This window comes from Poecilia formosa, unplaced genomic scaffold (genome assembly GCF_000485575.1).
Source record: "Poecilia formosa unplaced genomic scaffold, Poecilia_formosa-5.1.2 Scaffold1240, whole genome shotgun sequence".
Taxonomy (NCBI): domain Eukaryota; kingdom Metazoa; phylum Chordata; class Actinopteri; order Cyprinodontiformes; family Poeciliidae; genus Poecilia; species Poecilia formosa.
The window spans coordinates 4,237-16,583 of NW_006801179.1; the positions used below are offsets into that span (position 1 = coordinate 4,237).

Sequence of the window (12,347 nt, forward strand, 5' to 3'; positions counted from 1 at the left end):
TCCTCCAGCTGACTCAGCTCCCGCTGCACCACCGACAGCAGAGCCTGCCAACACCGACAGCGTCAATTCCTCTGACCCGTCAAACCGGACGCTGGATTCGGCGAGGTGAACTCACGGCTTTCTGCTGCAGCTCCTCGATCAGCTGCTGATTGGCCGCCTCTCGCTCCTCCACCTCCTGGCTCTTCTGGTCGTAGTTGACGGCCAGCTCCTCCAGCGCCTGCAGCACCTCCTTCACCTCCTCCTTGGCCAGATCGTTCTCCGTCTGCAGCCGGCACAGCTCCTCCTGGATCTTCTCATAATCCCGCCGCGTAGACGCCAGCAGCTGTCACGGAAAAACAGGGAAAGAAAAATGAGCAGGTTTTAACTTTTAACTCCTTTAGGACCTTATAAAATCTGTTCTGAACTCAAAAAGTATGTAATTATTGTGTGAATGAAATCAATAGCTACACTGCAAAAATACACAATCTTACTACGTATTTTTGTCCTGCTTCTAGTGCAAATATCTTAGTCCACTCGAAATAAAACAAAACTAACTTACAAGTAACTTTTCAGCAAAATATAGGAGCTTGATTTAAGTCAGTAATGAAAAAGTTCTAATTCTATTTGCAGATTATTTCACTTATTACAAAACATTTTCTCATGTTATAAGTACAATGATTTGCCAGTAGTAATTTTTTAAATTAGTAATAAAGAATTAACTTTAAACAAGCTTATGTAACTTGCTGACTTGCTGAGAAGTAACTTGTAAGTTAGTTTTCTCTTATTTTAATTAAACTAAGATATTTCCACTAGAAACCAGACAACAATAATTGTGTTTTCAGTGTAGATGTCAATATTTCCTGTTATTCTGCATCATAAATCAAACAAACTGCAGCGATTCAACAGAACATTGGATTTACAAGATTTAAAAGTTAAAGAACAAAACATGAGCAAAGCAGAGAATTTTGTCTTTGTAATAAAATAAAATCTTCCTTTCAAAAATGCCTCACAGTTCAACTAAACACCAAAATATTTATCGCATTAAAAAACTGTAAAAAGTAAAAGCTTGAGCACACTTCCATATTGATTTTTTTAGGGACGATGACGATGTTTCAGTGGGATTTTTTCATCATGGCTGACCAATTTATTTTATTATTTATTATATAAATCATACGATAAAGTGAAACCAACCTCTTCTTGGTCCAACATTTGCTCTTTAAGCTTCTCAGCAAGTTGGCTGTGTTGGTTGATTTCATCATCCTGGAGAAACGAAACAACAAATAAATCCAGATGAATTTCTTCTTCTTCTCCTTCTTCTTCTTCAGCCTCACCTTGTCATCAAGCTGCTTGTACAGGTTCCTGATGTCGTCCTCAAACGTTTTCCTCTCTTCATTGGAGACGTCGCCCCCTGCTGGTGGCAGATTGTCGATGATGGGAGTGTTGTCGTATTGCTCGATGCTCCTCTGGTCTTTAGAGCTCAGACGCTCCTCCTCAGGAACGTTCTCCCCTGTAAATATAATAATATCCTGTTAAATAAACATCTTTAAAAAAATTAATTAAAAAGAAAAGTAAAATAAATGTTATACTACTAAAATAATTATGTATGTTAAAGAGTAACATACATAAGATAATGCATTCATTAAAAAAAATTACAACAATAAGAACCTGATTGAAATACAAAATTTACTGAAAACGAGAAAACGCTTTGAATATGGTTTGGTGTTGAGACCTTCAAAATAAAACAGGAAGTGAAGGTGGAAAATAAGCAGAACAATCAGATTTAACAGAACTAAAGGCCGAATGCTGCTTCAGATCAGCAGTGATGGCAGCCAGGAGGTGATGAAGAGCAAAGAGCCTCACTGCAGAAACACTGCATCAGCATAATGTGTGTGTGTGTGTGTGTGTGTGTGTGTGTGTGTGTGTGTGTGCTGCTTTTGCATATCTGAAGGCTTAAGAGGGCGAGTTGATTTAATGCTTAGGAACATTTTCCATCACCAACAAGGGAACTCAGCAAGATTTAAAACACAATGGCTGCAGAAGAGGAGGAGGAGTCTCAGTGGTTACTAGGCAACAGAGGATGAGGAAGAGCGAGGATGGGGACACAGTGCAGACTCAGCAGATTGCAGCGTTTTCCTCTTACCGTTCCTCCAGCGGTTCAGTTCAGCCTCCAGCCTCTGGATGGCGCTCTTCAGGCTCTTGTTCTTCTCCTTCTCCTTCTCGTATTTCTTCTTCCACTCCTCGGCGGTCAGCTCCAGGTTCACACACACCGTGTTCTTGATGGTCTTCGCCCTGAACCCAGACATTAAAGCCACCATCAGTCCATCACATCATCTGCACACCAGGAGGGTCCAAATGTTTTGTCTACTCTAACCAATAAAAATAAAATGTCCTTGAAGCTTTAATCCAGCAATGAAAAGCAGATTTTAGTTCACAAATGTGTACTTTAGAGTAAAAGTCAAAGAGTACATGGCCTAGTTACCAAGGCAACAGAAGGAAACCAGGAAGCTTGGAAGAGATGATCACTTTGTGTTGCATCTAACATTTCTGTAAGTAGATTTTTATTTAAAAGTTGAAGTTTTGTTGTGATTTATTTACTTTTAGTGCTTTGAGGGCCGCACAAAATCAGTCCATGGGCTGTAAATGGCTCCCGACCCCCAATTTTAACACCCTTACTGAATGAAGCAGTTTCCATGTTGGTTTCAACACCTGAGCTGGAAAAATCTCCACAAAAAATCCCCAAAAATAGCCACAAAATATATTTTCTTCCTGCAAAACGTTGCTTCCGTCTGCATTAACACCAAACATTTTCATAAAGATAGAGAATAAACGAATAAACAAATATAAACAGAAATAAACCCAGATGAAGTCTTCGGACCATGTGCTCGTTGATTTGCAGAACTGATGCCAACTTTCACCTACAGACAGACCCTCATTAACCAAACCAAAGAGCTGAAACACTGCAGGCGAATATACATCACAACATGGTGGTGGCAGTATCATGATGTGGAGCTGTTTACACTGTCAATTCATTGCAGAAAGTGGACACAATAAAAAAAAGGGAGGATCACTTAAATACCCCAACTTTACTTCAAATCAACATCTAGATCTGGGGTGTCCAAACTGTGGTCCGAGGGCCATTTGAGGCCCCTGAAATTATATTTATCGGCCTCAAGACAGCAAGTCAAGAAGAACCTCCTGCACAACCAACAAGTATGCAGCAAGCGGCTTCTGGATGGTAAGTCAACAACAAAACACTTGTCTTTTCCAGCAGCCATTGTACAGAAGTAAAACCAAATGTGCTGAAGCTCAGCTTGGGTTGCTAGGTAACGGATGGAATTCCATTACTTAGCAACCCAAGGTAGCTAGGTAACGGGCAGAGCCTGCTGATTTGTCACGTTACATTCTGGAGGTTTTTGACACGACTCATTTGCCGTACACCAAAAAAAAAAAAAACATTTTGCTTTTCTCAGCGTTTGGACTGTTTTTAGAAGCAGCTGAGGCCCAAAATGTGAATGTTTTTCTGTTCACTGTCGCTCCAGAGAAGAAGCGAGGAGTACCTCTGTCCAAACATGAGCGTGGACTTGGTCTCGGCCTCGTTGTAGACGGACGGCGAGCAGCAGATGATGATGGTGGTGCGGCAGTTTCCTCCCAGGGAGTCCTGCAGGATGCGGGTCATCTTGCTGTCTCTGTACGGCACGTGGGTTTTCTGGGGGAACCGGGATCAGATCAACCATCTCCAACACGCCCCATCAGATCCTCAGGGAGAACCAACTCACCGTTCCCTCAGCCAGAGCCGAGATGACGTTCCCCAACGCCGACAGAGATTTGTTGATGTTTTTCGCCTCGTCCAGCACCGCCCCCTCTGCTCCGGTCTTGCTGACCTGTCAAACAGTCGGATTTTATGAATCGCAGCTCAGCAGAGGAATGCGGCCACGTTAATCTCAGACTGACCTTCTCGCTGCCGGCCAGATCCACCAGGTACAGCTTTCCCGACAGTTTCTTCTCCGTTTCGACGTTTTCCTGCTTGATGTTGATCAGGAAGATGCTGTGGCTGCGGGAGCTGTGCTCGTTCATGTCTGGAGCACAAAACAGAAAAATCAGACTCTTCATGCAGTTCAACAGAAGTCCCTTTCCCAACGTGTCATTTAAATAGTCCAACACCACATAGGTGGTGATGACAGATGACAAAACCCAGTTAAAAGATAGATTTAATCCATTTTCTGAAGCAGTTGCACATATAATTGTTTTACCAAACTGTGTCTTTTGGTGAGAAAAACTCGATTTCCCAAGACATTGTCTGATTTTACGCCATCCAACAACATAATGAAGATATTTAGTAGGAAAAGTAAACACTCACAGGTCATTTTTTACCAGCAAAAATCTGGTTTTGAACAAGATTTTTGATGTTTTTATGTTAATCTAATTTCTAAATTGAATATTGTTTTTTGCAAAAAATCTCTTTTTAGCGTTTTAAATGCTGTTTATCCCAGTGTTATTGCCCTCTACTGGCCAAAAGCAGGTAGTTCAGGGTTATTTTTGAACTTTTGTTTAAGGGAAATTTCATTTTGCAACAGAATATCCGCAGTATAGCAGCTCAAACTGAGTAAAAAGTTATAATTGAATAAATGTGATCAACATGTTGTAAATCAATATGTTGACATACTTGTCACTGCCACGTGCCGATTGGCCTTCCCCTCGTCGATGACGTCCATCACTTCCTCAGGACTGGACACGAAGCGCTCAGTGCAGCCCTGAAGCAGAGAGGAGGCTGGAAGATCATCATTTAAAAACAAAAACAGCTGCTGTTCGTCTAAGACATGTTTATGTCACACCGGATCTAACCCTCACTGAAGAAGTTGAAACTCGTCTTACTGACCTTCACATAGGGGACCCTGTTCTTGTCTTCATGCACAGCGAGGTTCGTCTTCGACACTGAAAACAAAACAAAGATCTCAAATCTCAGCTGGTGCTTGAATTAATAAAGATCCTTAATAAAATGTGGTTTCCTGCAGGTCAGAATGTGGAAGTGGGAGAACAGACTCACCGTCCAGCAGGTCTCTGATTTTATCCAGGTAGATTTCAAAATAAGAAACCTGAAGAGAGAAAATGAACATTTAGAGTCTGGTCGCTATTTACTGAGAATTTAATCATTTTTCATTTATTATTATTGTTATAATAATAGTAATAGTTGTTATTATATACATTTAAGTCTTTCTACATAGTTTTTTTTTACTTTATTTTGTTTATTTTTCTATTGTGCAGGCAGTGAACATGTGGCTCTCTGTACCTTGATGTGAAACTCCAGGTTCTCGTCCATGGAGTAGATGTGGTCGAAGATGTCCTGCGCGATGCGAGGGATGATTCCCATCAGCTGCGGGTCGTGCAGTTTGCCCTGAACGAAACAAACTTTCAGTCATATGTGTAAAATATATTAGCAAATATTATCAAAAAAAAAGTTGATGATGACAAAACAAAAAGCCACAGATCTGCGACGGTGTATTAGGGATAGAGAAATAAAAAAGAAGATTAAATTTAAGCCAAAACCTTTTGGATTAAAGTTTAACATTTGCTGGAAAATACTAACATTTTGAGACTTTTGGAACTCTTGAAAATGTGTTTTTTTCTAACAAATTTTCAACTTCTCACACTCAGACATTTCCAAATGTTTTCAAGTAAATTTCTGAGACTAATCTCAACATGTCATTGTTTTTTCTGGCAATTTTTTTACCTTTCAAACTCAGTGTTTCTGTTTTTTCTGGAAAATTTCTGAGTTTTTCTGGAAAATGTTCTACTTCTCAAACTCAGAAATGTTTTTTAGGTTTTTGGTGGAAATGTATTCATTTTTGTTTTAATCTGCGATGGCCCAAGAACCCCGTCATACGGATCAGATCAGAGAATTAAGAGGCTTCAGGCTCTTTCTCCGGGGATTAACCAACTCCATTTGGAATAATTTATACTCATAAAAATCAGTTTCTGTAGAACGAAACAATGTTTGACCTTATTGTTTTATCCAGAGGCTTGGCTGTCTTTAGATTACTTTGGGTCTAACTCTCCTTAATTCCGTTACACAATCCTCTAATCCTCACACTGTGGATTAAAGTTCACAACAAAACTCTTGATTCATTGCTTGAGCCACCGGCTGAGCGTGACCTCTGACCTCCATGGTGTGGGTCTTTCCAGAAGACGTCTGTCCGTAAGCGAAGATCGTCCCGTTGTATCCACCCAGCACATCTACAATGAAACAGAGATGTTGGAAACTTCATAATACAACCCAGAAATTATGTACAAAAATTATGTTTAGAGGAGGAAAGGGATAAAACCAGAATATTTATTCAGAAATTTTGAATAATTCCTCAAAACTGCAATTTATTTACCTTTTTCTGTGTGGATTTCTAGGAATTTGTAACTTAGCTGATAATTGATATAAAGACAAAGCTGCTGATTGGACTCAAACAACACCAAATATTACCAAGTATTTTCAGTCTAGTTTCTAGTGAAAATGTATTAGTTCACTAGAAATAAGAAAACTAACAAGTAACTTTTCAACAAAATATAGGAAATTATTTTAAGTGACTAATTCTTAAATATTGATGAAAAGTATTAGTTTCACAAATATTGGTTTATTAGTGAAATAATCTGCCAGTGGAACTAGTACTTTTATTTTTAGCAACATTAAGGAATTACTGGCTTAAAACAAGCTCATGTATGTTGTTGAAAAGATATTAGTAAGTTAGTTTTGTTTCGTCTCAAGGGCACCAAGATGTTTCTACGAGAAAGTAGACAAAAATACTTGGTAACATTTGGTGTTTTTACAGTGCGGAGAGATTAAAAATAGGCCTAGTAAATGGTTGCTATGGTGATATTATGAGAATAAAATCATAATATTCTCATATTATTACAACTTTCTTCTTGTAAAGATATTTTTTCATTTTCTAATTGTGGTCCTCATTCTCTGTTGTACTTTTTCGGTTTTGTGAGAAAGGATGGAAACATTCCCATAAAACAATGTATAATATCATATTTAAAAGAAACTGACAAGAAAAGATCATATAAATATCTTCGTGTGTGTACTGTTTGTAATAAATTTGCAGCCCTGGTACCTTTGACGATCTGTTTGGCACACTGCTCGTAAACTTGCTCCTGCGTCGTGTTTGGCGGCAGAACGCGGTCGAACACGTACGGTTTGCCCTGTTTCAAAACAAAACGGATCCAGAACGACACGTCAGCATCTGTTTCCGATCTGTGGATGAGCTGACAACACTTTAACTCTTATGGATTTAATGAATTTCTGCAACGAGTTCAGTCATTTTACACATAAAAAGCTGGAAAAAAAAGCTAATATGCTGCCCTGATTGTTGGAAAAAAAAACATGTATTTCTAAATGCAACTGTCCCCAAAAAATGATTTTAAATGAACTTTTAGGGATTTCTGGCCATCCATCATTCCTCTGGCTTCATCTCAGGGGTAACGTTTCATCGGTGCATAAAGCTGCTCTCAGCATTTAAAGGCAGCTGCAGCAGCACTCAGAGCCTTAAAATACAGCAGAGAAACTCCTGACACAAACTGGATCTGCAGGCAGGAAGCCGTTTGATCAAATATGCGACAGCACAAACCATGTAGAGCTGGTCCGGTTTGTCTGACTGGCTGCAGCAAAGCAAATTTAAAACTAAGGCCCAGAAATTTGATCACATTAAGAAACTATTTTTACGGAGAGAAATTAGTTCCAATTTTATTTCTAATTTACATTTTTTATTTTTAAATTTAAAAAAAGTATTTTAAAAATAGAAACATTGAAAAACTTCACAATCAAAAAAAATTTATTTTGAGAAAAATTTATAACATGTATACAGTAGTTGAACCTACATTTATACAGTTTGCCATTTTTTCAGATTTTATTTTATCTAAATTATCTTATTCAAATTATTTTCAATGTTTTTTTTATTGTTTAGTTTTTTCTGATTTTATTTTTTGAAACATTTTCTCTGCTTGCAGTAATATTGGAACAAATTTCTCTCCATATAAACAAACTTCCTCCAGTTCATATAAAAGGAAAAAAAAAAACTTTGTAATTTGATGATAATAATTGAATCTCAAATGAAAATAAATCAACATAAAAGTGAAATTGACTTGTAGATACAAAAAAAATCTCCTGACTTAAAAAAACAACAACATGAAAGCTGCACAATTGATTTACTTAATGAACAAGATAAAGGCCCATACTGATAAATATTGATACTAGGAGCATTAAACAAAAGGAAACCCTTTCTGATGGAACAAGTTTCCTAAATCCAATGTTGATCAGGGCCCCAGATAATCTAGAACCGCCTCTGGAGACATTTCTTTTCATTTCTATGTTTTCAAGCACATTTTAATGAAAATATTTGCTCATAGTCGTTCCTAAAATCAGACATGAAATTTGAGGACCTCTGGTATAAAACTGAACCTTTAATGCTAATTATTATGCAGTGAATCCCTGCAAAAGCCAGTTAAGCCTTTGTATTCTATTAATTTCTCTTCAGAAACCTAAACATTTGCATGTTTATTATCCTATTATCTCTAAATTTCTGCAAAAGGCGCGCATTTCTCCCCTTTATGCATCATTCCTATAAACGCTATTGCGCACTTTCCGTCCTGCGTCAGCTCAGCAGTCAGACTCACGGTTATCACCACGGTGTCGTCCTCCTTAAACTTGGGGATGTACTTGTCTCCTCTGGTGATTTCGGCCTCGTTCAGGGGCCTGAAGCGGCACATCACCTTCACCCCGCACTCTGCTGCATCCACCATGGCTGCTGCTGCGGCGGCCGTTCAGAAGCGAAAACAAAAAAGCCTGACAGGAGAGGAGCCGCTAATTATTAAAGGTTGGAACCATTAGATGAAAGTCTATCGCTGCATTTCCTGGATTCCACGGAGTTGAGAGTTGAGCTCAGCAGCGCCGAGTTTCCTTATCTGCGCCATGGCCAGGCGGGACGAGCCGCAGCGCTGCGTCCCGATGCGGAGCTCGCAGCTCGGTGTGCGGGCGCGTCCTGCTGCTCTGCAGCCGGTCGGACTCTCCCAGCAGGAGGAGGAAGCGGCAGAGAGGAGGAGGAAGAGAGGGGGAGTCAGGGCAGCATCAGCCAACAGAGCCGCATCGTCCTGGACCGCTGAGGAGACCGGTGCGCGCTCCCGGAAGGTGCCGCGGCGCGCGCATGTCTGGCGGAGACGCGCGAACATACACATACACACACACACACACACACACACACACACACACACAGCATACTGCCTCCGTTATCTTTAACACTTAAGTTACACATTTTTGTGCAGAAACAAATTTTCTGCTGCATTAATTTAAAGTGATAAAATCTGCTTCATTCTATATTTAGGATAAAAAAGCAGATTTTATTAAGCGTTTTTTATTAAATCGACTGGTAATACTGTCTAGATACTATAATATATTCATAAACAAACTCAGGTTCGTTTTTGTTTTTCTTAAACTAAAAGTGAGGCATTGCTACAGATAAGCAGGTTTAAACTCCAAAACATCACAAAAAGCTTTTAAAACTAACATACACATCATGATGCTGCCACTAACAGTTGCTATTAGGTTTAAAAAGCTTAACTTGACCTGTAAAACTTTACTTGTTTGTATTTATTCAAGTCTTAGATCATAATAGATTCTCTCTTAGAATAAACCAATGAGTTGTAGCATATTACAGCATTTTAAACAAGCTTTTGGAAAAAGTAAGAGTAAAAGCTTTTTATAATTCATATAAATAATAATCCCTCATTTTATCAAGACTTTAAGTCCATCTAACTCGTTTTGCTGAGGTAAATATCTGCAGGTCAGTTAGATGCGCTTTCATTTTTACCCACTAGAGGGCAGTGTAAGACAAGAAACGCGTTTTATTCGGCTGCAAAAGAATCCAAATCGGAAAAAATACAATAAAAATGACAACATTCAAGTAAGAGTGAACATGTTTTTAATATCTTAAACATCTGTGCAACATTATTCAAAATGTTACATCACTGCATGACCTGTAATGTTTCACAATATTTACAAAAAAAATGCTGCTTACATCAAACCATTAAAATAAAAAAAAGTCCAAACAATCTGAAAATAATGGACTCTGACACACTATTCCTAACCCACATTAATGCAGAAAGGAAAGAAATAAACAAGAGCAACCAAGTGCACACGGTACTTCACGCAGGTCTATTCTTTTTGTAAAGTATATATTAGTGAGAAAATATATACTTAATTACAAGCCGAAGAGAAAGAAAATACTGACAGGAGAGGAAAAAAAACACTGGAGAAATAAAAGATGACACTCACACCTCAACGCAGAATCACAGGCGAAAAATGTTTCCTATGTTTGACCACGGAGAACGTGGCAGAACATGGGTTCCTGACATTGCACACAAAACGATAATAAAATAAAACATAAAATCAGGAGCAGAATGAACTTTACCGAAAGAGTTCATGTGTTTGGAAGAGGAGGGGGGGGATCTGAATCGGGCTGTAGTGAGTGACCATACGAATAATAAAGTAAAATACAAACTAACTTCTTCAAGCAAAGAAAAAATTAAACCACTGGAAAAAAATAGTGAAATTTGCTTTTCTTGTAGTGCTTAATGTTTTATTATCTGGATACAGTTACATTGTTTTGTAGTGTATCAATAAACAGGTTCTTAAAAAAAAAACTAAAAATGATTAGTATGTTTTTAAATGGGGATTTTTCCAGCACTAAAAAATATGTTTCCACTGACAGAAAAAAAAACAACAACTTTTGGGTTAAATAAAAGAAAAATCAAAGACTAAAACCTAAAACTCCCAATTTAGTTGACATTTTAATCATCTTAAGAGTCATAATCTCTATTTTAAGCTGCATTTATAACAGAATTTATAAATATCAAATCTCTGAATCACATCATCTTGTCTTTGTAAATCCTGTTTGCCGTGATGTTTATCAAAACGACGCCTGAATTAAACCTTTAAATTTCACCAGTAGACGTTAAAATGTGGCGCCGTTTTTGAGCAGACTGAAATCTAAAACTGCCGTTTAGAAATCCTGCCTGAAACTGAGAACGCAGCTCATTTTTGCAGCAACGTTTGCCTAGTTTGTCCAGATTGAACGTTCATAATTCCCGTTTGCTGAGCTCTTCACAAACACGAGTTTTTAGTTCTTATAACTCCTGTTTATAGAAATGTCTATAAAACCTTTAAAGATCACCAGCAGGTATTAATAAGTCCTGCCAGAAACAGTGTTTTTAAACTGCTGTTTAACAGCCTTTATAAGTTAAATTGGTTGAAATTGGGACATCAGGTTGGAGGGAAGAGTCAGAAACGGCAACTGTGATGGTTTAATCGGATGAGAATTCAATATTTGTTTTAAAAAGAGACGATTTCCGTGATTCGCGCTGGAACTGCTTTGGTCAGAAGAAACATCTCAAGTTGTGAGGAGTGTCTATAAAACTACAGAGCAGAGAGAAGTTTGAATAGAAAAGGAAAGCAAGCAGATGACAGGAAAGCAAGCAGAGCACTAACGGTTGCAGAAGATGCTGTTGATCCATCGCTTGGTTTATTGCACTTGATCATTCGGTAGCGATTTCAGGTTATTGATCAGGAGGAGCAGCAGTTTGATGCAGCGTTTCCGATACTGTCAGTACTGTAGTGTTAAAACTGCATTTAATACCTCCATGTCTGCATTTCTAAGAGGTTAATATTCATAAATAACATGGTTTTTATACCAAAACACCCCATGACACAACGTGTAACAAAACGAGGAATCTGAGCGCCAAACTTCTTAAATAAAAACGGGACACATGATCTGTTGTTCACCTGTTAAAAAACAAACAGAACAGAAAAAAACAAACATACATATACACATATAAGGCTTTAGTTCTCGACTCTTGGTAGTATTATTGCCATCTAGCATATTTGTAAAGCTTAAAATAAATATGGAGTACTGTACATAAATAATTTACATCGACAAGCAACAAAAAACAGAAACAAAAAGGCCTCTAAATAAGAAAAACGCTTCCGTCAAGTTAGTGTTTCCTTTCATGATCTAAACTCTGAGGTTGGTTAGTCCACCTAAAGCTATAGTTGTGGCAAAGCAAACTAAAATACTGTACAGACAAGCATGAGAACAATCGAATCAGAGACGACGGCTGAAATCTCAAAGGAAAAATCCACCCAAACTCGTGAAACTGGAGCCGTTTGAGAGAAATGAAGCTTCACCGTCGCCTCCAGGTGGATTATTCCTTCTGAAATGCGCCTCGCCGGATTCGTAAACATGACGCTTTTCCTGTCCTGGATGAAGCTGGTGGAGGAAAATAAACACGGAACACTTTCTGCTGGTAAAGTTCATTCTGTTTTGTTTCTAAGC

General features: G+C 38.4%; 1 protein-coding gene across 1 annotated transcript in view; it reads right to left on the reverse strand.

Moving 5' to 3' along the window:
* LOC103132717 (kinesin heavy chain-like) overlaps window positions 1-9,127 on the reverse strand; it is a gene marked incomplete at its 3' end in the record, with an annotated part of 13,355 nt that extends 4,228 nt beyond the window's left edge. The window contains exons 1-15 of the mRNA XM_016667551.1: window positions 8,638-9,127; window positions 7,080-7,167; window positions 6,137-6,210; window positions 5,267-5,371; window positions 5,024-5,072; window positions 4,856-4,911; window positions 4,643-4,730; window positions 3,931-4,055; window positions 3,756-3,860; window positions 3,537-3,685; window positions 2,120-2,268; window positions 1,311-1,486; window positions 1,171-1,239; window positions 116-322; window positions 2-44 (exon numbers count right to left, since the gene is read on the reverse strand). Coding sequence (XP_016523037.1) covers window positions 2-44; window positions 116-322; window positions 1,171-1,239; window positions 1,311-1,486; window positions 2,120-2,268; window positions 3,537-3,685; window positions 3,756-3,860; window positions 3,931-4,055; window positions 4,643-4,730; window positions 4,856-4,911; window positions 5,024-5,072; window positions 5,267-5,371; window positions 6,137-6,210; window positions 7,080-7,167; window positions 8,638-8,763 — 1,609 coding nt within the window. The remainder of the gene's footprint in view (window position 1; window positions 45-115; window positions 323-1,170; window positions 1,240-1,310; window positions 1,487-2,119; window positions 2,269-3,536; window positions 3,686-3,755; window positions 3,861-3,930; window positions 4,056-4,642; window positions 4,731-4,855; window positions 4,912-5,023; window positions 5,073-5,266; window positions 5,372-6,136; window positions 6,211-7,079; window positions 7,168-8,637) is intronic.
* Between the last annotated feature and the right edge of the window lie 3,220 nt (window positions 9,128-12,347).